This window comes from Epinephelus lanceolatus, chromosome 19 (assembly GCF_041903045.1).
Source record: "Epinephelus lanceolatus isolate andai-2023 chromosome 19, ASM4190304v1, whole genome shotgun sequence".
Lineage (NCBI taxonomy): Eukaryota > Metazoa > Chordata > Actinopteri > Perciformes > Serranidae > Epinephelus > Epinephelus lanceolatus.
In genome coordinates, this window is record NC_135752.1 from 1347017 (window position 1) to 1372325 (window position 25309).

Sequence of the window (25309 nt, forward strand, 5' to 3'; positions counted from 1 at the left end):
CCTTGAAACCCGGTTATTATGGTTATATAACTGGATCAACTTCTCAGTTGCATTAATTTCTACCCATGACTTTTTATGCAGAAAATCAATGAAAGTCATCAGAGCGCAGATCAGCCTTCAACAGATGGAGCATTCAGTGCAGCACCACCCTAGAAATACTAATTGTTAAATTACAATGTGAATAAATCCAAATGTCAGCACTCACAAATATCATATATATCAGTCTTTTAATAACGCACAGCAGTATCACAAACGGACGCGTTTCAGCACTTGGCTTTCCTCAGCGTTAATGCACAAAGTGGGTATAACCCACATATCTAACAGACAGGACCTTGCTGAATCACTCCAGCTGGCATGAATCAGTCAATCAACCAATCGGATCCAGAGATCCACAGAGCAAGATGTAAAGACAATACAAAGAGTGGCCAATAGGTATGCTGAGCCTACAATCCAATTAAATTAAAATTAAAATAATCAGATGACCAACCTTAGTACGCCAAAAACTATCTCAACAGTGACTGATCCAAAAAAACTTGAACAGATCAAGTATAAATACATATATAAACATCCAGATAAATAATGTCATGAAAAAAGTGTAATCACTCTAAAGGTAAATCCTATATAATGGCTATATCAGCCAAACAAGCAATAATCACAATACAATGATCAAACAATACCAGTAAACAATATACAAAAAATATACAAAATATACAAAAATGGCACACTGCAGGTGATCCACTTACATTTTTGTACATTTTTGTATATTTTTTGTACTTTATACCTATTACTCATTATGTCTTGATGAGGTAGATTAGATACTAGTCTGGCTACTGTCTTACATGACACTGGACTTTGAAAGAAAGATGTTTGTTTCCTGTATTATTCCATAGCTGGGTATCAGCATGTGCACATGTTTGTCATCTGGCATGATTTAATATGTTCAACATGGAACCCATTTGGTCTTGTGGATAGGTGACTCGTCTTTTTTATCTTTTTCTGTCCTTTTTGGTCTTGTAATTCAAGGATACTTATTTAATTGTTTACTGGTATTGTTTGATCATTGTATTGTGATTATTGCTTGTTTGGCTGATATAGCCATTATATAGGATTTACCTTTAGAGTGATTACACTTTTTTCATGACATTATTTATCTGGATGTTTACATATGTATTTATACTTGATCTGTTCAAGTTTTTTTGGATCAGTCACTGTTGAGATAGTTTTTGGCGTACTAAGGTTGGTCATCTGATTATTTTAATTTTAATTTAATTGGATTGTAGGCTCAGCATACCTATTGGCCACTCTTTGTATTGTCTTTACATCTTGCTCTGTGGATCTCTGGATCCGATTGGTTGATTGACTGATTCATGCCAGCTGGAGTGATTCAGCAAGGTCCTGTCTGTTAGATATGTGGGTTATACCCACTTTGTGCATTAACGCTGAGGAAAGCCAAGTGCTGAAACGCGTCCGTTTGTGATACTGCTGTGCGTTATTAAAAGACTGATATATATGATATTTGTGAGTGCTGACATTTGGATTTATTTAGTTTGTGAATTTTGGGTCAGCACCCTGTGATTTTTCAAACGGTGAGTTGAGCACGTCAATTCTTTTGTTTTGTAAATTACAATGTGACCACTACTCAAACCATCAATACAAGACCCTGAAATAGCTCCATGGAACAGAATTACCTTCCCTGCCAGCGCATGCAGTATTAACCTCAGGCTAGCTCTATAAAGATGGTCATACACTCCCACATACCCACTGTGATTAAAACTGGACAAATGGCTCTGAAACACTGTGTGTTTCAGAGGGAGTGTGCTTGTAAGAGTCTCCAAAAAAAATATCACCAAATAATCTAAAGCATACAGAAAGTTACCATTTTAAAATCATAGGAAAACAGTCAACCCTGGGGGAAAAAAGCCCTGTCCAAATTGTCAGACTCCTTAGATGTTATTACTACTAATAACTACTATTTACATGCTGCTTATATAGTAAGAAAATCTTCACAACTCATTAGGCCATGATCAGAATTAGGACAACAGATTGGATGTATAGGGCACTGGTATTTCCCACAGAATACATCTTATGTCTAACCAGCTACAGCTATAAAATGATTAAGATCTTCTCACATTCATATCCGTTATGAAGGTCCACACAATGGCCGCCATTGACACAAGGATCACTAACACACCACACACGTGTTTCACAGGTCTTTCCGGTGTATTCCTCTGGACAGGAACATGTAAAATCGTTGAATGTGATGGTGCATTCCCCTCCATTTTGACAAGGCTTCATCTGAAAAGGGAAGCAAACGGATATGATACAATCCAGACACAAGGAACAACAGTTCTTAAACTGTAAAGTTTCTAACTGTTAGCTATGGTACTCTATGTCACCTATCCAAAACTGTTAAGAGTTAAATTCTCTGTCCTGCTTAGGCGGCTGCAAATGTCTATATTTCAGTGAATGAATGCATTACAACAAGTTGTCAAGGTCAGAAAGGTTCCTCTTAAAATGACCAGGTATTCTTCAAAGGTTAGCTAGAATTTAGAAAGTTGCAGGTTTAGCAAACTCCTAAACGGAAAAGAACACACCCACAGAGGTGTGTCCTCTGTAGGCACAGTTGGCACAATTTCTGCATTCATGCATGGTAGAGTGGGAGAGCTTCCTGTTTTTGTTGTCAGCATGATTCCAAGATGGTTGATCCCATTTTTAGCAGTAGTCACATCAGATTAATGGAAATGAAGCCTAAAGTGGCCAAAACATGTTTTGAGAGATCACAGTGACCTTGCTTTGACCACAAAATTCTAATCAGCTAATTCTTGAGTGCAAGTGGACTCCAAGTGGCCAAATTTAAACAAATTCCTTCAAGGTGTTCTTGAGATATTGTATTCACGAGAATGAGAGGGATGAAAGATCAAGGTGATCTTGATCAATCTAATCAGTGACTTTTCTTCTGTTATGTGTGAGCATAACAACACAGCAATTACACTTAGGGCACCCACAGGCCCAGAAGCGTCTCTGGATAGACAGACAGGCAGAACATGTCACATAGGTAGGCTCATGGTTGTACTAGCACCCTAATTCACAATATAACAAAATGTTAAATTATCACGTAATAATGTGAAACATTTCACATTATTACGTGATATGGGATCACATAAATAATATTGTTATTATTTAGCACCGCAGCACCTCCACGGACTATTACATCCAGACGGTCCCGGTGTCGCAGGCTCCACTTCACTCAGCTGCCCGATAAACCCGCTGCTTCTTCCTACTTTAACCTGAATAACAAACCAGGGCACGGTGCTCCAGTTGGATCCAAACGGAGAGCCGGGGCTAGCTCAGAGACTAGCGGAGGCTAACTGGCTGTGCTTCCCTCCGGTCATGCTGCGGCTAACGCTCTGCTAGCCGCTCCCAGCTAGCTCCGGTTTGTTATTCAGGTTAAAGTGTGAAGAAGCAGCGGATCTGTCAGGCAGCTGAGTGAAGTGGAGCCTGAGGAGGAAGCACCGGTTAGCCCCGGTTTCACTACAGGCAGATTCACTCGCTACAGGGGTGAGGAAATAAAACCTGAACAGCCAATCAGAGTGATCTCTTTCACCGACTAGCTCCGCCACCGATTCAGCATGCTCAATTGGCTGAAAAGCCGCCAACTTGGTGTGTCAGGACCTTTATGTGTCATAATCAGGTTGTCAGAAGCAGTAAAATCTGCGTCACACTTGTTATCAATTGTGATAGTTAGGGCTGGGTGATATGGCCTAAAAAAAAAATCTCAGATTTTTTCACAAAAAATCCGATTCACGATTTAAATCGATTTTTTCCCCTCCTAGTTAAAAAAAAAAAATATTTGCGGCCTGGTAGCACATACCTGGGGTCCAAAGCTTTCAGCATGTGAATAAACCCCGGCTTTTCCACAGTAGCCTATATATGGGCACCATATCTCTTGCAATATACATGGCGACTGCATCTGTGATTGCTTTCCACTGGGCCCCTTTCTTATCATACGGCAGTGTTTCCCCTACCATTATACTGGATCACAACAGAAGTCAATTAAGGTTACCTTTCCTATAGAACAGGTCTATACCTTGTCCTTTTATTAAACAAACTAAATAGCCTTATGTCACAGGCTGAGCCTTATGTGTGTGGCTTGTGTGTGTGTGTGTGTGTGTGTGTGTGTGTGTGTGTGTGGAGCTGTGTATGTGTGTAGTTGATGTAGGAGGTATGAGACGTTAGTGCGCCGGGTGTGGTGTGTGACGTCAGACGGATGCGCCCCAGGAAGAAAGTGAGGCATGTGCTGCTATGTTGTTTACATCGAGCAGCCACAGTGAAGAAGCCTACGCAGTTCTGCATGCTGTTTTTGAGTTATTTCCCTCTATATAAAAGTCAGACACTGATGAGAGAGGCTGTGCATCATCCCTGCAGTGCTGAAAATACAGTGCCGTTCTTTATCGCAGACAAAGTCCCGTTGTTTATGTGTTGTTGCCACAACAAGCTAACACAAGCTAAAGGAGCTAATGGTCTTCGGAGGTCCCTTTACTACGGTTCGGGGGTCTGCCAGCTTGGCGTTGGTAGCACTTATTATCTAATTTACACAACGGCATGTCATTTATGTCCCTACACGGTGCGCGTCTAAAATCCTCCTCTGCTCTCTGTGTCACGCACAGTGGCGTTCGGCCCTGATTCGCACACACACACAGACACAGACAGGCTTGCACACAAAAGCGCTGAAGAACTCGTTCCCTTTCTTGAGAATGAGTTCTTGGTTCTTCCCCGCTCGCTGCCATGTTGTTTGTGTATCAAGCACGCGGGGGGGAGGGGTGAGCACACTCTGAACTACTGGAGCCCAGTGTGGAGCGACGGTGGTGGATTTTAAATAGAAACTCGATTTTCATTAAAACAAATCGGCCTAAACTACAAATTCGAATTAATCGATAAAATCGATTTATCGCCCAGCCCTAGTGACAGTACTACTGTAAGAAATAAAGCAGAATAAAGTACTGTGTTCTACCTTGCAAGTATCATCACTGATGCAGCCATGTTTTACATTTTCAGCATCATTTGGTAAATACACTTCTTCCTCATCCGAGCTGTTCCAGGCATCCACATCTAGATGAACTGAGTCCAAACGGAGGTCCTGCAGGCAACCTTTGTAATGCCCTCCCCACACGTCAGAGTCCCAGTCTCCTGGAAGTCCTCCTACAAAGGCCTGATCCCCGCTGTAAATATTCACCTCAGGGATCTGTCCTATTCCATAACGAAGGCCTGCATGCTCAAAGGTCACCTGTCTGTGTTTGACTTCCACCTGTAGAAGCTGCTTCTCGCCAGTAGTGACAAATATGGGAGCTGTCAATGGGGCACTGTTGGTCAGAGAGCTGACAAATACCCTCCCCATCCCCAGGTAGATGGAGAAGTAGACCTCTCCTTCTTCCTTTGTGGGTCTCCTCAGCTGGAACAGCAGTCCGTCTGGCTTCAATGACCTCAGGAAGAAGGACACGTTGAAGTTGCTCCCGTAGCTCTTACCTACATCATATGTGCTGAAACTCATTGTGTCCTCATGGCTGTATGTCCATGAAGGGTATTCTGACAGGAAACAATTGGAAGTTTGGATTAAACAAAAAAAAAGGACTTACACAGTTAATAATAAGACTTCAGTATCAGGAATGCCACTGCAATTTAACAGTTTCTTCCACAAGCTTGTAGAAAGCAACACTTTTCTGCAGGTGTCAGTCAAATGGGAAATAACTGATTATTTTTGCAGTCATAAAAAGTGCTTACAGTTTGTGCTGCAGCTAATTGTATCTTGCTTTGTTTTTTGGTTCTGGTAAAGAGAAGATAGGAGCAAAACGACAACTTTTGCCACACATAGATTGTCAAGTCATGAAAATAAAAACCAAATGTCAAAGTAGAAACATTATTTAAGTAAGCAATCATCAAATTCCAAATCCTCTGCAAAAGTTTAAGTCAAGTTAAGCCATAAGGGACCCACCATATGTTGAATACTGGTTCATGGGTATTTTATTAAGTTTGATTGATGTTTCTTTTGGTTATGTTTTGTGTGTTTTTCTTGTTTTCTCATTCTCTGTGATTTATTATCATGGTTCATTGGCTTCACCTGTCATGTCATTAACTGTGTCATGTGATAGTTTCTTATTGGCTGCTGCTGCTATATAGATGAAACCACACCTTGGTGCATCTGTTTCTCCAGCCCTGATGAAGACCAACAGTGGTCGAAACATGTTGGCTTTTTAATGAGTTGGCCATTATATTAAAGGCTTTTTAATCTAATCTTTCCTTCCTCATTCTCATTTTTGTTTGGAGTGCCTGGATTCTTTTCCTGTTTGAAGTATTTTGGAGTTCCCTCCTTTTTTCCAAGAGCACCCGATACATTTTTGGATCTACACTCTACAACACAGAGCAACCAGTTATCTGTTTTTCTAAGCCATAAGGGTTTTTAAGTACAATTTCAAAGAAAAAAATTAATTTAAATATGCATTTTCTTCTGTCATGATCCCTCACTGGCTTCCTGTTTGCAACTTGACTTGACTCTGTGCTGCTCTAGCGAACTCCTACTAGCTTGTTTTCTGTTTTTTCCTCACTTCAGTTGCTTAACATGTACTTCATGTCTTAACCCACACAAGTTCTGTTTAAGCACTTATAGCTCTCCTCTTTTTACAGACTTTCTTGCTAATCTTAGCTGTTATTTGCACGTTATTAGCCTTCTTAGCTACATTAGCTTAACACTTAGCGATGGCTTCTCCTTCTCCTGCTCTTTCTTGCTCGGTGTGCCAAATGTTCAGTTATGCCTCTGCCTCCTTTAGCGACAGTGGTAAATGTAACAAGTGTAGTTTATTTGCTGCGTTGGAGGCGAGGCTTAGTGAATTAGAAGCGCGGCTCTGCACCATGGAAAACCATTCAGTAGCTGCGGTAGTTAGCCAGCCCCCTGTAGCCCCCTGTGGGTGATTAACAGACTAGAGTTAAAAATGTCTGCAACTCCCCCTCCTCTGCGGCTGCCTCGAGGAATGTGGGTATTATTATGACTGGGAGAAGTGGATTCATTTAGACTGACATAATCATCTGGACACAGCCAGGTTTCAGTGAGACTGAGTAAATCAATATGATTATCTGATATTAATTCGTTTACTAACACTGCTTTAGATGATAGAGACCTGATATTTAACAGTCCGCATTTAATTCTCCTGTTTTGTCTTTCTGTCACAGAAGAGGTTTTAATTTTTATGAGGTTGTTATGCACAACTCCTCTTTGTTTAATTTTAGATTTGAATAATTTAGGTAGTTGGGGGACAGACACCGTTTGTATAAATCAGGAGCCAGAGCCTTCAGCTATCAGGCTCCTCTCCTGTGGAATCATCTTCCTGTTACGGTCCGGGAGGCAGACACCGTCTCCACATTTAAGACTAGACTTAAGACTTTCCTCTTTGATAAAGCTTATAGTTAGGGCTGGCTCAGGCTTGCCCTGTACCAGCCCCTAGTTAGGCTGACTTAGGCCTAGTCTGCCGGGGGACCTCCTATAATACACCGGGCACCTTCTCTCTCTCTCTCTCTCTCTCTCTCCTTTTCTAACACTCGTGTCCTGTTACTGCATCTCGCTAACTCTGCTGTAATGCATGTCACTGCTGCCGTGGTCCTGCCAGATGCCTCCTGCTGCTGCTGCCATCATTAGTCATTAGTCATACTTCTACTGTTATTATACACATATGACTATTGTCACACATGTATACTGTCAGATATTAATACATACTTTCAACATATTGTACCACAGTAGCCAGAACTATAACTATAATATTATTACTTTCATTAATGTTGTTGTAAGCTACTGTCATTACCGTCTGTCTTGCATCTCTCTCTGTCTCTCTCTGTCTCTCTCTCTCTCTCTCTCTCTCTCTGTCTCATTGTGTCATATGGATTACTGTTAATTTATTATGCTGATCTGTTCTGTACGACATCTATTGCACGTCTGTCCGTCCTGGAAGAGGGATCCCTCCTCAGTTGCTCTTCCTGAGGTTTCTACCATTTTTTTCCCCCTTAAAGGTTTTTTTTTTTGGGGAGTTTTTCCTGATCAGCTGTGAGGGTCATAAGGACAGAGGGATGTCGTATGCTGTAAAGCCCTGTGAGGCAAATTGTGATTTGTGATACTGGGCTTTATAAATAAAATTGATTGATTGATTGATTGATTGATAGATAATATTTTTAATACTTTGCAGTGGGAGTGCTGCGTGTTTACCCTGCACTACAAACACTACCAGCGCAATGTGGTGTGAGATGTGAATTTTGTGCTGAGCGCTGCAGGTTGGACATTTTTCTTTTGAGTGCCGAGAGTCAAAAAATGTTCTACTTTGTGTTAAAACACTGAGCTCGTCACCATCAGCTATTCAGTCACAGTGGAGGAGGGACATATACCACAAAGATAAAACTGTCTCATCTTAAATGTACAAGTGCTGAGCAACAACAATGGAGGAGAGATCTGTTCATTTACTGTACGTACATTTTATTTCCTCGCATGAACCCACACAGACCCACATGGTCCGTTCTCTCTCCCTCTCTTCAGCCTTCTCCTCATCTAATGCAAATACTCTGTGGATCATAGCAACCAGACGTAAAGTGTCTGAACTGAAAAAATGCCAGGCCTCCAAAGCACTCTCAAACACTACCACCTGGGTGTTTCCTAAGGAGGGCCTGGCGTTCTCAGCTAGGAAAAAACACTGTGGTGGACATGGAACCTTAATGCTTTACTAACAAACCAAAGGCATACAAGACAACAAACCGATCTTGTTTCCGACCTTGTCACATACCAACGTTTGGTCATTGACTCTCTGCGTTGAGATATGACGTGCAAGTTACCCTGGGTGTGTTGGTTGTTGATGTTCTGGGACGTGTGTCAACTTTAGCCTGTGACATGCATCGTCTGTTCTTCTGTTTTCACAGAAAATGTACAGTTTGCATACAGTCTCTTTTAAAATAAATGCACTATGTCAGTACAACACCGCAAATTGATGTTTTTTACCTTCAACAACAACAAACACACATGGTTACGTTTAGCTAACAAACGCACATGGTTGGGGTTTTGGCTTTACAATCACATGTGAAGCAAATACCAGCCTCCCACTGAAAGTCGTTACACAATAAAGGTGACCAGCCACGTATCATGCCGACGTGTCCATCAGTGTCTGACGCCTGAAGTCACTGTCCATGCACCTGTATTCAATGTCTTCAGAGTGCAGTGTGGGTTGTAGAATATAACGGTGACCAGGTCCACTCTGCATTATGATGAGCACTTTAACTTTTGATACTTAAAGCACATGCTAGAGCCGTCTGCTTTGTGTCTGATTCAGTATGTTGAATTGGCATTGCCTATAGCTATAGCGTCAGTGACAGTGAAGACTGAGCCAGTTGATGAATGAAATCATTCAGATTGTCAGTTCAGCTCGGCGCAGAAGAAGAGAAACTGAAGTGAGGAAAGTAAACAAAGGGTTGAAGTCAAGAGGCAGTGAGACCAAAACAAAGGTCAGATTATTTTACTTTATCCATTGAGCTTGAGCTCTTTAGCATAAATGTTTCCTGATAGTTTGTGTTACTGTTCACTGGCGCACCGTAAATATGCTCTGTTCTTTCAACTCTGGATTGTGTTGTTAATGGGCTAACTGGCTAACTAGCATCAAAACAGTCAAATGGAAAACCACTATCTGCTGTTGTGGGGAATTATTTTCTCCCACACAGGCGCAGAACGTGGTGCTGGTTGGCCATTGGTTGTAGTCTTTGCTTTGTGTTCATGTGCAACTTTTTGGCCGAGAAAAACAGAGAAATGAGGTGACGCAACATTGGCTTTTGTCACTGCTAATCAGTTTGGTGTGTCTGGGCCTTCAGAGCAATTACATTTATCATATTGCCTATAATGGTCTCATGGTTCCTACTGTAGTTGTGCTTTATTTTAAATTTAAAAGGTCATCATTTTTATTATTATTGAGGATGATCAGTTCTTTTGATGCCCCCTTCAGCACTTGATGCCCTACACACAGTGTGTGATGAGCGTGTACGCAGTGGCAGCGCTGTTTCTTGTAAAACTTCTGTATTTAGGTAATATTTTAAATGTAGTAATTTGACTTGTAACAGAGTATGTTCACACTGTGGTTAAAGCTTTTCTAACTTGCTGGTGGTAAAAGTGCGTACCTTCAGAGCAGCTCTCACTGTGAAAGGGACGGTAGCAGTCACACTGATAGCTGGTCCACAGGTCCACACAGCGTCCGTGTCCATGGCAGGGGCCAGGATTACACCATTCAGTCTTACTGCATCCCAGCCCATGGCCTTGATCCTCTGGAAGTGTTTGTGGTAGGATCAGCTTAGAGTCGATCATCAGGTCTTCCATACATCCAATGAAGCCTGCACCACTTAAAGAGTACTCTAAAAGTTCTTCTGGTGCTCCACCTACATAAACCTGAGTGAAGGCTTCAGTGGGCTGGAAAGGTGGTTCATCAGCACCACCATCTGTAACTCTGCATCCATCCCTGTCACAGCCAGGGCCTTTCAGAATCAAAACCAGGCCTTCATTATTTACAAACACATGTGCATCCCGCCAGTCTCCATCACTAACCAAACCCGGAAATGTTACATCCAGTTCAGACTCCTCAGAAAAGGCTTTTGCATGAAGACCACCGTTCACAATCTCCAAGATGAGGTTATTGTCCACATCCCCTCTGTAGAAGAGCAACATATTGGGTAAAGTTGTGCGGAAGCGTAGCTGTACCCCAAAACCGTGGTGCACAGGGTGCTCAACTTCCCTCCGGGTCCTTTCTTCCAGAAGAACTTGGATGTGAATGAATCCAGGAGTGGAGAAGGAGAATGTTGTTCTCGTGGAGCACTGCTCGTCATAGAAGCCATGAGGGCACAAGCATGTGTGACTGTGTTCTCCATCCTCCAGCCACGGGTGGCAGGTGGCTCCATTCTGGCATTCATGATCCACACAGCCGTAGAGCTTCACATCACAGCGATCACCTCCCCAAGGAAGTTCACCTGGCTCCACCTCAGGACAGTGGCAGGTGTAGGATGCCCTGCCGTCTTCACACCAGCCACCATTCTGACAGGGCTGACTCTCACATTCATTGATGTTCACTTCACATAGCTCACCTGGAGGAAGGCAACACCAAGGGTTAAATATGATGGTGGCAGACTGCTGGAAGGTATCAGAGATGAACTGGAAAGGGAAGGATAATGTTGATATTTTCCCCCCATATTTTTCTTCTTGTCAACAAATCCCATGTGACTTCCCTGCCCTGTCTGTGGCTCTCAGCTGAAGATGTAAGTCTTCAAAAGGAACATTTAAAAAGCCTCATAAATATATGGTATTAAATTGAATTTCAAACACTCAATTTAACAAAACTAATCATTTATTTCCTAAAACTGCTGGTCATTGTAGTTTTTATTAAAAGTCACTCAAACAGACGAAAACAGTGCATTTGAGACTATTTTCAGCAGTGGATTAATATACATTTGGTGTTCTTCCTTTTTCTGTGTACCTTAACTGGATGTCTTTTAAAAACTAGTACGCTCCAGTAAGCATTTTTTGGACATTTTATTTCTGATCTTCTTTTATTTTTATTTTAATCTTCCCACAGAAAGTGACACATAAACGTCATTTAGCAGTGTAATTTATACAACTGATGCAACAATGAAGGTGTCAACCAAACTTACTAAACTACAGATCAAATACCCCCAACCCGCCCTCCCATCCCAACATGAAGTAAAACAAATAAATAAGCAAAATGATAATAATAATAATAACCTAAAATAGTACAGTAAAATAGAAACTGTAATCATACAACACACCTTATACTCTACTTGCAACAAATACAGCACTTTTTAATTTGCTGCATATTTCAGCAACAAAGGACCCCAACTGGACTTGAACTGGGCGCACTGTGACAGTGGTGGGTAGAGCCCTGAAAGTCAGCACTCAAATAAAAGTACAATTACTCTCATAAAAATTGACTAAAGTAAAAGTGAAAATTATTATTTGTGAAACCTCCTTGAGTACAAGTAGAGGAGTACCTGGTTATGAAATTACTCAAAGCACAAGTTACTTTCCATTTTAATATTTTTTAGGATGTGTAGGCCAGTGAATAATGCAAAAAATAACGCTACAACACTTGGTACCTAGTGCCAGGTAGGCACTGGCCCTCGTCATCAGACACTACCGATGCACCAAAGCACCCCTGTGTGGCGATACGAGATGCACCAGAAGGCGTCATTTTTTGGCGCTCTGAGCTGATGGCATAGTATAAAGAGAGAAGGTCCGTAAGGGTGTGTGGGAGGGAGAGGAGGCTGATGGGTCAAACAAACTCCAGACTTTCAGTGGGGAGGCTGCTGTTCATGTGTGTTAGTATGGGTAGCATACTAAGCTAGTGAGGCATGTCCAGTGAGATATGTGACATAAGTTACATTACATGAGTAACAAATGTACTGCAGGCCAGCTACTTTGTACCATGCACATATATCTGCATGTTTACATTTATTGTGCAGCCAGTGGACTCAGAGTCTGTTAATAGATAAGTTAACCCCTTGATCACGTTGCAACATCAGCTGATGTCATATGAGCACATCAGGAGGTTTGCAGTGAAGTATCCAGGCTTATTTTCTTCACTCAGTCCCCTTCTGACAACAATTCATAATTTAACTTAAATGTTGTTTGTGGAAATATTTTCCGTCTTTACAGTGCAAAATTTGTAACGACAACTGTTAATGTAATGAGCACACTCTGGCACTTACTAGACCAGAATTTGGAGCACTGATGGAATATAATGCAACGTGATTTAACCAATAATTCATATAGAAATTGAATGCTCTATTTCTTTGAACAAAAGCACTCTCATTTAAGTGAAGAGCATCAGATTGGATTTATAAACGCACCCATTAGTTAATCTACCAGTTGTAACAAATGTATAAATGGCAAATACTGCAATGTAAAAAGTAGATTACTGGCTTAAAGGTAGGATCTGGAGGATTTTCAAACAAAATAAAATATAGACATATACAAATGAAATCGTGCTTAATCATCACCTATGGGCTTCTACTCATGTGTGGTGGTGACTCTGTTTGCAGAGCTCCTGCGCTTTAACTGTATTTTGATGTTTTTGTGAGCTCGGACCACTTCTGGGCGGAGATTTCCCCAGCCAATGAGAAAGCGCAGGTGCCGTGCCCGAGCGTGTTCGAGCGTGCACCAGCGCGAGCCTTGCCTGAACCTCTTCTGTGAAGCCTTCTTCCATACCTCCGGGCTCTGTACACCCGGGAGAGCTGAGCCTGATAGGAGGGGCCAAATTTGAATGTGTGTTTACAAACAGCAACTGCAAAATCCTCCAGACCCTACCTTTAAAATGTATTTGCGTAAAGATTAGAGATATATTTGGGAAAAAAAGGAAAGTAGTCGTTCCCTAGAAAAACAACCTTTTTACTTATGTGAGTTACTTGTAACGTGTTTCTACACACTCCTGCATTGTGATTACATAACAGGGGGTAGCTGAGGTGGTAGAGAAGGCCATCCCATAACTGTGGAGTGATCTCTGGCTCCTTTGCAATCCCCACAAGAATTTGAAAGTTCACAGAGATTGTGTTTGGCTGCACAGCATGAGTTTCCCATTAGCAGATCAACTGGTTTTCAGATAGTAAAACAAGTGTTAAGTTTGTCATTGTCATCTTATCTGACGTTGGTCCATTAACTATGAACTAATTTGATAGTTTCCAATCTATTTTCTTGGTTTGTTTTTAGTGTAATTCACAACTTTTGTTGTTTGGTAAATATCAGAAGATGTTAAATGTTCTTTCATAAATTTAACATGCAGATAATTGTGTTCATTTTTACCAAGGTCCAAGACTCACCTAGAAATCCAACTGAGCATGTACAGGTGTAGCCGTTGATCTTATCCTCACAAGTGCCTCCATTCTGGCATGGTTCAGACTCACATTCATTAATATTGACAGAGCAGTTCTCTCCTGTAACGTGAAAGACATGAAATGATTGTCAGATGATTGAAAAAGGTGTTAGAACTGAGATATTAACTAATTGCCTCTTCTACTGGCCTGCAAACCCTGGCTGACACTGGCAGATATATCCGGCTGCATCTGCAAAGCTGAGCTCCCAGTCCAGCTCCCAGTGAGACGGATCTGAACGCTCAAAACACTCCCCACCATTCTCACAGGGCTGCTCGGCACACTCATCTTTATCAATTTCACAGTTTGGTCCTTCATAACCTAGAGAAAAGAAAACAGAAAATGTAGTTTGATCTTGTATATTCAAACTGAAAGTACCACATGTGAAGTGTTCCACATATGTCTGCTTAGATCAGACACAGACTGTAAGAAAGAGTATTTTGCAAGCTGGGACACATTACCAATAAACTAAGTACCAAAATAAACCTTCAATTCCTCACTTACATTGGAAAGGCATATTAATGATATCACCAAAGTAGCTTTCTTCCATTCCAGCCACCAGTTCATCCATTTCTGACATTTGAAATAAAAAAAAGATGAATCTGAGAATTTTCATTCATTTGTTACTGAATTTATAACTCTGATCATATAGCTGTTACATTATGCTGTGTTTGTTTATAGCCATGCTAACATATTGGCAAGGTCAGTTAGTCCACCACTGTGGTCCAGACTGAAACATCTCACTAACTATTTGGTGGATTACCATGAATTTTGGTAGAGACATCTATGTCCCATTCAGGATGTGTTGTCAACTTTAATGTTAATCTGACTTTTCATTTAGCGCCATCATTAGGTCAAAATTTTAGTTTGTCCAATACTTCGGTTTATGACCAATTACCTGCAAAACTAATGAAAGCTATGAGCCATGAGTCTCAGCTGTACTTTCGGTTTAGTGCTAATTAGCAAATATTAGCATGCTAAAACACTAAATATCACCTGTTCAGTATTAACATTGTTGGGATTCACAGGACCACAGATGATTTGTCATTTGTTAAAATCTAAACTGGACATGTGAAGGCTTTTCTTCTCCGCATGCTCTGTGTTCTTCAAACAAAGAGAGCTATTTGACACCCATCTCCGGGATGTCCCACCTCACACCTCAGTGAGACACAAGTCTCAAAATTTGATTGGACAGGACTTTTACAGTGACATGTGACTCTGTGATGTCACAGGCATCTGTGAAGGTCTGCTCCCTTCAGACAGTCTTGTTCTTACACGGGAGCTGCCGAGCAGCTCACATCTGTTTTTGGCTGGGCCTGGACCAGCGCAGATGCTCAGACCCTTGCTCCTTGCCCTGAACCATCAAAGGTGGGGCAATTGATCACAGACTCTCTAAACCTGAACCAGAGAAGTTAGATTTGCAAGCACAAGGTTTGCAACTACTTTCTAGCAACAATGAGAACCAAATTGAGTAAGCACACAGCGTCTAACTCTGCAAAGATCCTGAGCGACCAGCTTCCTCGGAGTTTCACCTTTGGAACAAAGGACACAACAAAGACTGCATCTGGAACCACAGCTCTTTCCCGCCTTCCTCTGCCAGCTAACAAAGCAGCACACCACCAAAGCGACTCTTTCTTCCATCCACTCAAGGATCGGTAACGTAACAACTGGGCATAGTTTATCACAGCTTTACAGGCTAAGCAAGACTGTTTAACTTGTTGTATGTGATTTGCTGTCATTGAGTTATTGTTGTGATAGTTTGCAGTTAGGTCATTGGTTAGCTGGCTTCGCTTTTCTCTCTCTCTCTCTCTCTCTCACTCTATCTCTCTATCTCACACAGACACACATATACACACCAAGGTTGTATATAGTTTCTTAGTTAGAATTTGTGTGTTTGGTTTTGCTTTGCTACTTTATGAGTAAATGTAATTCTTTGGGTCTGCTGTCTGTTTAATGTTGCAGAAGGGTGAATGAATAGTCAACCTCTACTGCGTCAAGAACTCTGAAATCCTTCAGGCGTTACTGTTAATTTTGGTTGTGGTTATTATTTAATTATTAATTAAAATTCCAAATGAATAGTTTAGCGTATTTTATGAGACTGATATTTTTAACTGGCTATCATTTTTCCCTTTAGGGGAATGGTGCCCCACGAGGTGATTTATTGTTAATTAAGTCACATTATTTAACATAATTATTAATTATTATTAATAATTATTAATCATTTCTGATAGCCAACATCAATGATGTCCCCTTGGTGAGGCCTAATATTGTTGTTCCCAACATAACTGGTGCCTCCGTGTGATGTCTAATTTATGTTCCCAACAACATTCTTAACATTATAACTGTAAGTGTGTTAGCATGCATGAAGACAAACAGTACTGATAACATGATTCCAGACTCATATGTCTTGTTGATTCTTATAGACAACATATTACTGTAAATAATCAGTAAAAGTAAAAATATTGTTTTCTTGTAAGCGGTTTTGAGGGTTTTCGCTTTAAATAGACTCAGCAAATCACTAGTTTGTACTGTTAGAGTGAATAAATGCAGTTCCATGTGTCCCCATTGATTATCTCTCAGAGCATAACAGAACCAAGGCTGTAACTACCATTGAGGACACTGAGGTCATGACCTCGGTATTTTTTCCCGACCTAAATGAATGAATAAAATGAAAATAAAAATAAACCATTTCATTTGTGCGGTGAAAGTAAGTGGGAGGACCAATGGAAGGTGATTGAGTGACTCTCTCTTCTCTATAATAACAATTATTTAAAAAAGAAAATTCTGGTACTCTTATTTGATCGACGCAGCTTTCATACAGCTTTGCACACACATTACTCTTAGATGGATTACTCACGAATGCAGGGTCACACACAAATGCCACACATATCATATGAAAGTGCAGGACCAGAGCTTTCCGAGGATACCACACACATCATTGTGCTGTCATCCCATCACGCTATAAATCCAGATCAATTGTCTACAAAATAAAAACCTGATGAATTTCTTTACAATCCATGATACAGATCTTGTTATCAGTCACTTCATATAGTGAGGAATATCGTATCTTACCACGTCTTAGGCTTGTGTGTGTTTCTCCCTGTCTATCCACATTTGTAGTCCGGCTTTCAAGATGCAAATATCTCCATATTGTCCAGTTGACACTCCATCAAACTTTGTATGACAAGACCAGCGCACTTCACCTTTGTGCACCCAGACAACTGCAGCCTAATTATGCATGCATGACAGGGCTGTAGTCACCATATACATTGAGGGGGACACGTGCCCCCCCACCAATGCCCAAAATGTCTCCCCAATATATAACTGAAACTGAAAAACAAATATTATCTTGGAGGACATCATTGCACTTGGTTGACTATTTTTCTATGATCTTAGATGTAAATATTGCATGTTTCTTTCAGATAAAACACATTTTGGACTTGTGAATGAGTCAATGGAATTTCTTGCAATAATGAAAAAATGCTGGCAATCATGTCCACCTGGCACAAACCACATGTTTTGGACAGCTGTGAAGTGACAGAATGTCCCACCATCATGGTTCTTATATTGCCAGATTCCAAAGAGTCTCCCCTCTTTATATATGGCAGAATATGTCAACTTCCAACTTGCTATGGTGAGATACATGTAAAAATGTAAGAATTTAGTCACACAGATTTGTTTTTTTCATTGATATAAAAATTAATATAACTGACAACTGACAGATGAAGAGAAGTACTTCCTGCTAAAGAATAAGTGGTTCAAACATAATTATAAATACCCACAAACACACAAACAAAGTTTGGTGAAAGGCAATTACGCTATAGTATGAAGTCCAGCAGCACAGAAGATCTGTACAATCAGCACAGTTTCAAGGTGGGCTACCAAGATTAGAGTCAGCAATTGATTATCTGACCAAATTTCTCCCCTTCTGTTCCTGTGATATGACATTATGGCAAAAAAAGTGCTGTTGTAAACATTATAATGTCACAGTAAATTTGACCTTTGACCTTTTGGATTAAAAAGTGGTCACTTCATCATTATAGCTTATTAGACATTTATGTGAAATGTTGTCACAATTATCATATGAATTCCTGACTTACAGCCAAGGCCACAGTGACCTTGACCTTAACCACCAAAATCTAATCTTGTTCAAGTTCAGGTGATCATCTGTGCCAAATTTGAAGAGGTGCCCTCAAGGTGTTCTTAAGATATCATGTTCCCAAAAACGACCCAAAAAAGCTATGGCTATCGCCTACACAGAGGCATAATAAAAAGACTGTGTACACTTGTTATGTGTCTTAGTTGCAGGTCAGATGATTTTTTAGTATCTCAGTGGAAAGCCTGTGTATCTCATTGTGGTTTAGTAAAAAAGTACAGCTAGAATTGCTCTATTGACAGTGGGCTCTGTTCACAATCCTTGTGTGTCCTCGTGTTAGTACAAGAATGTTTGATGTGCATCATGTATTTTAGTACCTGGCCAGCAGAGACAACTGTATCCTTTGACTCCCTCTAAGCATGAGGCACCATGCTGACAGGGATCAGAAGCACACTCAGGGATGTCGATTTCACAGTAGTCACCCTGGAATCCTGTTTCACTGCAGTCGCATTCATAGCTGCAAGAGATACAAAACAAATTTCATACAGATTGAAAAATCCAGACAATGAGCAATAAAGGGACAAGAAACCGCCACTGGGATTTCTTGAAGCACTAGTGAGATGGTTGTTTCTTCTGTTTAAATGCTATGTCGCAGGAAACATTAATATGTCCCCGGCTTTTGTGTTTTAAGTAACAAATATTGCAACAAATGATAAACCCAAACTCAAGTCTTTTTAAACATCTACGATGGAATAGACACTACATCCATATTATCCTTTATGATATAAACAGCAAAACACCAAAAGCCTATGCATGATAGTAAATTTAAGCAAGAAATGAAAATCCAAGAGTGAATGACACACTTTGAGACAATTCATACCATGAACCCCCCATGCAGATGGTGGTGTGTCTTCCTCAAGCTCCAGTCCTCCCCTGGGATTTTGAGGGTTCTGTGCAGTATCTTAGCTGTTCCAGGGACTGCACTCTTCTGGACACAGACCTCAGATATTGTACCTGGAATCTGCTGGAGCCACTCTCCCAGTTTGGGGGTCACAGCCCCAAGTGCTCCGATTACCACTGTTGCCTTTACTCCCACATCTCTTCTAGCTCTTCTTTCAGCCTTTGGTATTTTTAGAGCTTCTCGTGTTCCTTGTTCCTGATGTTGCTGTCACTTGGGATTGCTACATCTGTTACCACTGCCTTCTTCTGTTGTTCGTTGTCGATCAACACACTCAGCACGTTTACATGCACAGCTTAATCGAGCTATGCTCAGAATTCGATTTTGGCGTCTAATCGGACTTCTGTCCTTGTCCCAGTTTACAAGCAACTGAGAAAATCGAATTACTGACGGGAACGTGTCCTCCTCCTCAACACTAGGTGGCGATATGCGTCGTTTCAGCGGGTTAATACGGCCCCCTTTCCGGTTGACCTATCACGTCACTTAATAATAAACAACTGGAGTCAGGTGGCAGACCGGCATTTTCGAACAACAGCAAGATGGATAATCGTACAGCTTTGTTCATCTCGTACGTAATGTACGTGTTACTGATTGTGCAGATAAGGTGCATGCTATCCCTCGTGGTCATGGTGATTTCGAGAGGCAGACAAGAACGCTGTATGCTGTTGGAGGGCTACAACAACAGCATGTCTTGTCTGTTCCGGGGTCATACGCCAGCACAGGGGGTGTGGAGCATGCGTACATGCATTGTCTAGTTTAACTCCGATTATGGCGTATACATGCCGGAGAAAATCTAATTCCAATCGCATTATCTGGGTGTCTTAATCGGAGTTGGAGAACTCCGATATTAGTCGGAGTAACACGTTTACATGCACTTCAGTTGTCCAGTTATAGTCGGATTAAGGCAATAATTTGTTTTTTTTCAAGTGTCATGTAAACGTATTGAATGTCAGGGTGGTTAGCCATCACCAGTTTGTCGGCTCCTGCAGAATCTGGTTTCTGCTGCCTGATGTATTCACTTATCTTTGGGGGCCATCTTCCTGGCGTATTCCTGGATCTTGGTTGTTTTGTCCTGGACAGTGGCTCTGATGCTCACCAGTCCTCTGCCCCCCTCGTTACGCTTGTGTTTACAGTCTCAGAGTGCTGGACTGGGGATGAAACCCTCCCTCCATTGTGAGAAGCTTCCTTGTCTTGATATCAGTGGTCTCTATCTCCTCATTTGGCCAGCTTATTATACCAGCAGGGAATCTGATGTGTATGTGTTGATGGCTCGGGCCTTGTACTTTACATTCAGATCACTTTTCAGGACCTGCCTTATTCTTTGTAGGTATTTGGCTGTGGCTGACTTTCTTGCGGCCTCCTCATGGTTCCCATTTGCCTGCATGACCCCAAGGTATTTTTAGCTGTCCTGAACAACTACAATGCTGCCCTCTGGTAGTTCAATCCTCTGGTTCTGATCGTCTTCTCTGTCTTGGACACCATTCGACACTTATCACACATTCCGATGTCATTGCTGTAGATAATGGTGAGGTAGATCAGTAAATTGATGTTCGCTCACTCCTGGCATACAGCTTGATGTCATCCATGTAGAGAAGGTGACGGACGGTTGCTCCACTTCGTAACCAGTATCCGTGGCCACTCTTTGTGATGAGTTGGCTGAGGGGATTCAGGCCTATGCAGAACAATAGCGGGGACAGGGCATTACCTTGGTAACTTGAGTTGAGTTAGTCTCCAGAGTCGTTTTTCACAGCCCCATTAAGTTCACAGCCCTATTGAGTTCTTGATGAAGGCTCTTAGTGTCCTGTTGATGTTGTACATTTACAAGCATTCCAGTATCCATGTGTGTGGCATTGAGTCGTAGGCTTTCTTGTAGTCAATCCAGGTGCTTCACAGGTTGGTCTGCCTGGTCTGGCAGTCTTGGGTGACTGTTCTATCAACCAGTAGCTGGTGCTTGGCTCCCCTGGTATTACTATAAATTCCTTTCTGGGCTTGCTCATGTATAGGGCCATGTGCCTATTCATCTTAGCTGCTATGATGCCTGACAGGAGCTTCCATGTTTTACAGAGGCAAGTCTGGATGGGACTGAGCCCTTCTGGGGATCTGTCATGATCAGGATTGTCCGTCCTTGGGTCAACCACTCTGGATGGGTCCCATCCATCAGCAGCTGGTTCATTTGTGCTGCTAGGCATTGCCAGGCATTCATGGAGTACAGGTAGTTAGTTATATACATATATAGACATATATATATATATATACATATATACATATATATATACATATACATATACATATACATATATATATCTATATATATGTATATATATATATATACATATACACAGTACAGGCCAAAAGTTTGGACACACCTTCTCATTCAATGCGTTTTCTTTATTTTCATGACTATTTACATTGTAGATTCTCACTGAAGGCATCAAAACTATGAATGAACACATGTGGAGTTATGTACTTAACAAAAAAAGGTGAAATAACTGAAAACATGTTTTATATTCTAGTTTCTTCAAAATAGCCACCCTTTGCTCTGATTACTGCTTTGCACAGTCTCGGCATTCTCTCCATGAGCTTCAAGAGGTAGTCACCTGAAATGGTTTTCCAACAGTCTTGAAGGAGTTCCCAGAGGTGTTTAGCACTTGTTGGCCCCTTTGCCTTCACTCTGCGGTCCAGCTCACCCCAAACCATCTGGATTGGGTTCAGGTCCGGTGACTGTGGAGGCCAGGTCATCTGCCGCAGCACTCCATCACTCTCCTTCTTGGTCAAATAGCCCTTACGCAGCCTGGAGGTGTGTTTGGGGTCATTGTCCTGTTGAAAAATAAATGATCGTTCAACTAAACGCAAACCGGATGGGATGGCATGACACTGCAGGATGCTGTGGTAGCCATGCTGGTTCAGTGTGCCTTCAATTTTGAATAAATCCCCAACAGTGTCACCAGCAAAACACCCCCACACCATCACACCTCCTCCTCCATGCTTCACAGTGGGAACCAGGCATGTGGAATCCATCCGTTCACCTTTTCTGCGTCTCACAAAGACACGGCGGTTGGAACCAAAGATCTCAAATTTGGACTCATCAGACCAAAGCACAGATTTCCACTGGTCTAATGTCCATTCCTTGTATTTCTTGGCCCAAACAAATCTCTTCTGCTTGTTCTCTCTCCTTAGCAGTGGTTTCCTAGCAGCTATTTGACCATGAAGGCCTGATTCGCGCAGTCTCCTCTTAACAGTTGTTCTAGAGATGGGTCTGCTGCTAGAACTCTGTGTGGCATTCATCTGGTCTCTGATCTGAGCTGCTGTTAACTTGCCATTTCTGAGGCTGGTGACTCGGATGAACTTATCCTCAGAAGCAGAGGTGACTCTTGGTCTTCCTTTCCTGGGTCGGTCCTCATGTGTGCCAGTTTTGTTGTAGCGCTTGATGGTTTTTGCGACTCCACTTGGGGACACATTTAAAGTTTTTGCAATTTTCCGGACTGACTGACCTTCATTTCTTAAAGTAATGATGGCCACTGGTTTTTCTTTAGTTAGCTGATTGGTTCTTGCCATAATATGAATTTTAACAGTTGTCCAATAGGGCTGTCGGCTGTGTATTAACCTGACTTCTGCACAACACAACTGATGGTCCCAACCCCATTGATAAAGCAAGAAATTCCACTAATTAACCCTGATAAGGCACACCTGTGAAGTGGAAACCATTTCAGGTGACTACCTCTTGAAGCTCATGGAGAGAATGCCAAGAGTGTGCAAAGCAGTAATCAGAGCAAAGGGTGGCTATTTTGAAGAAACTAGAATATAAAACATGTTTTCAGTTATTTCACCTTTTTTTGTTAAGTACATAACTCCACATGTGTTCATTCATAGTTTTGATGCCTTCAGTGAGAATCTACAATGTAAATAGTCATGAAAATAAAGAAAACGCATTGAATGAGAAGGTGTGTCCAAACTTTTGGCCTGTACTATATATATATATATATATATATATATATATATATATATATATATATATGCCTGGTGGTGTTAAGTCAGGCTGGAGTTGGTAATTGGTTGGGGCTATACAGCAAGTTAACATAAACTAGTCCATACCCATTGAGTGCACAGTTGCCCACGTACAGTTTCACATGGTGGGTACAAGTCATAGGAAATTGCAGATTAAATATTCAAGTGAACCCATTAAGAAGAGCAATGTATTCAGACAGAGTTTTTGTGAATTTGATAGTACAATTGCTTTATTGAAAGTACAGTAGTACCATTGCCAATACTGGGATACTTAGTGGGTGTCATAACCCGGCTCACAGGCAATGACAAAAATGGAGAGACACAGCACAAACTCAAATACAAAAGTATATTTATTTAAGTAATGCAACGTAAATAAACATAATGCAGGTATGGGGTGTGTTAGTCAGTGTGATCAGTAGTGTACATGTGGATGTGTGGAGCATGCGAGGTGTGGTGTTGTGGAGATAACCTAAAATAAATGAAAAGCCAAACAAAAGTACGGGCGCTGGCAAAGAGTCGGGAGAGAGAGAGAGAGAGCGCGGAGTCAGAGAGCACTGTTTATATCTGTCCACGTACCAGGCCCAGGTGCTCGTGATCCAGATAATTAATCAGCTGATGACCTCGGCAGAAAAACAACAGAACACATGTCACCAATTACATCATCACAAAAAAACGGTGTCCCACAGGGAACACCGGCACAGCAGTACCAGCAAAAATTTAACTGAACGAAAATCCCAGAAGAATACTCATACTGATACTTAATATTAATACTGTAAATACTAATACTGAAGGAAAATAAACAAAATTAACCAAGAATAACCTATTAATGCTAATGACACATAATGAGAAACACATAACCTCCATCCTGCCCATGTCCTGCTCCTTCCCCACCTGTCCTCCGCAACCCCGGTACCTGGGAATCGAATTAAGAAGACCTGCAGAGCAGCAACAGATCACAAACAGCCTGAAATAACAGCACAAACACAGAAATGGCACGTGGCAACGCAAGAGCTCACGGCAGAGGAGCACATGATAACGCGTCGGCAATAACATTATCGGTCCCCTTAATATGTCCAATATCCAGATCATAAGCCTGCAAAAACAGGGACCATCTCATTATGTTTGAGTTTTTCTGGTGACGTACGACAAAAATGCTGCTTTATCAACTGCTCGTCACCCACATCAATGTCATGCGCAACCCAGTCGGTGCGCGAAGGAATGTCACCAACCAGACAAGGAAACAAGTGAGACAGCTCAGCACGCTCAGAGTCAGGCAAACGAGCAAGCAGCCTGTCCAAGCTACGCAAAGACTCTGAATCTTTTAAGCAACCACACAGCACACTTTCATCAGGCTCAGGCACCCCATCCTCATGTGTACCAGCCACTGAACTGGCAAACAGAGCCAGATGCACAGAGGCTGGGCATGCCCTACCACCAGCCAGACAGGACTCACAATCACGGCCGCAACATGGCTCCAAAAGACCAACATGACACAGCTGTTTAGACTCTCTCCAACCCAGCGTCGCAACGAAACAACTCAAGTCCAAAAGCCTCTCGGCGACAGCACACGGACCAGTGCACTTGGCCTGAAAGAGCGACCCCACAACAGGCACCAATGCCAAAACCCAGTCTCCAGGACTGAACCCCCAGCGATCATGAAGTTTCTTCAACTTACTCTGAGACAACTGCAACTTATTGCGTGCCATACCACCGGCTAAAAACAAGCGATGCTGAAACCCGTTAAACCCAACCTGGTTTTTCGGCAGTTCAGCCTCCACCCAGTTATCTTTTAGCACAGCCAAAGGGCCTCTCACCACATGCCTGAAAACCAGCTCGTTTGGGCTGAAACCAGTGCTCTCTTGTACAGCTTTCCGCGCAGCCAGCATCAGCCAGGGGAGCCCCTCTTCAGATTTAGCAGGTGGCAACGGACTGACACAGTCCACAATCGAACACTCAAATGGTTCACTTACAGCAGGGATGAGTTGCAGAGGAGCAGACTTTACATGCTGATTCGGCTTGCCCATTCATTGGCACTCATGACAGGTTTTAATGTACTGTAGGTGAGACTAAGTGGTTCAGGTGTAATGTTTACTCCAACACACTCAGCCTGAATCTCATTTGGCCATTTGATCACTTTACAGTCCACTGTGTTCTTAACATATAACAAGGCCCCACCACCTTTCCCTTTTACTCAATTGTTTCTGAAAACATTATAGCCTAGCATGTTCACTAGAGCTTCAGGGGATAGTGGCTTAAGCCAGGTTTCAGTTAGACACAAACAGTCAATGTTAGAGTGCATGAGTAGATCTTCC

The 25309-nt window shown here is 41.9% G+C and overlaps 1 protein-coding gene across 1 annotated transcript in view; it reads right to left on the minus strand.

Moving 5' to 3' along the window:
• The window catches only part of crb2a (crumbs cell polarity complex component 2a), a 147440-nt gene that overhangs the window by 39634 nt on the left and 82497 nt on the right, over positions 1-25309 (minus strand). Inside the window, exons 4-9 of the mRNA XM_078162380.1 lie at positions 18412-18551; positions 14089-14259; positions 13888-14001; positions 10189-11142; positions 5012-5583; positions 2130-2295 (exon numbers count right to left, since the gene is read on the minus strand). Coding sequence (XP_078018506.1) covers positions 2130-2295; positions 5012-5583; positions 10189-11142; positions 13888-14001; positions 14089-14259; positions 18412-18551 — 2117 coding nt within the window. The remainder of the gene's footprint in view (positions 1-2129; positions 2296-5011; positions 5584-10188; positions 11143-13887; positions 14002-14088; positions 14260-18411; positions 18552-25309) is intronic.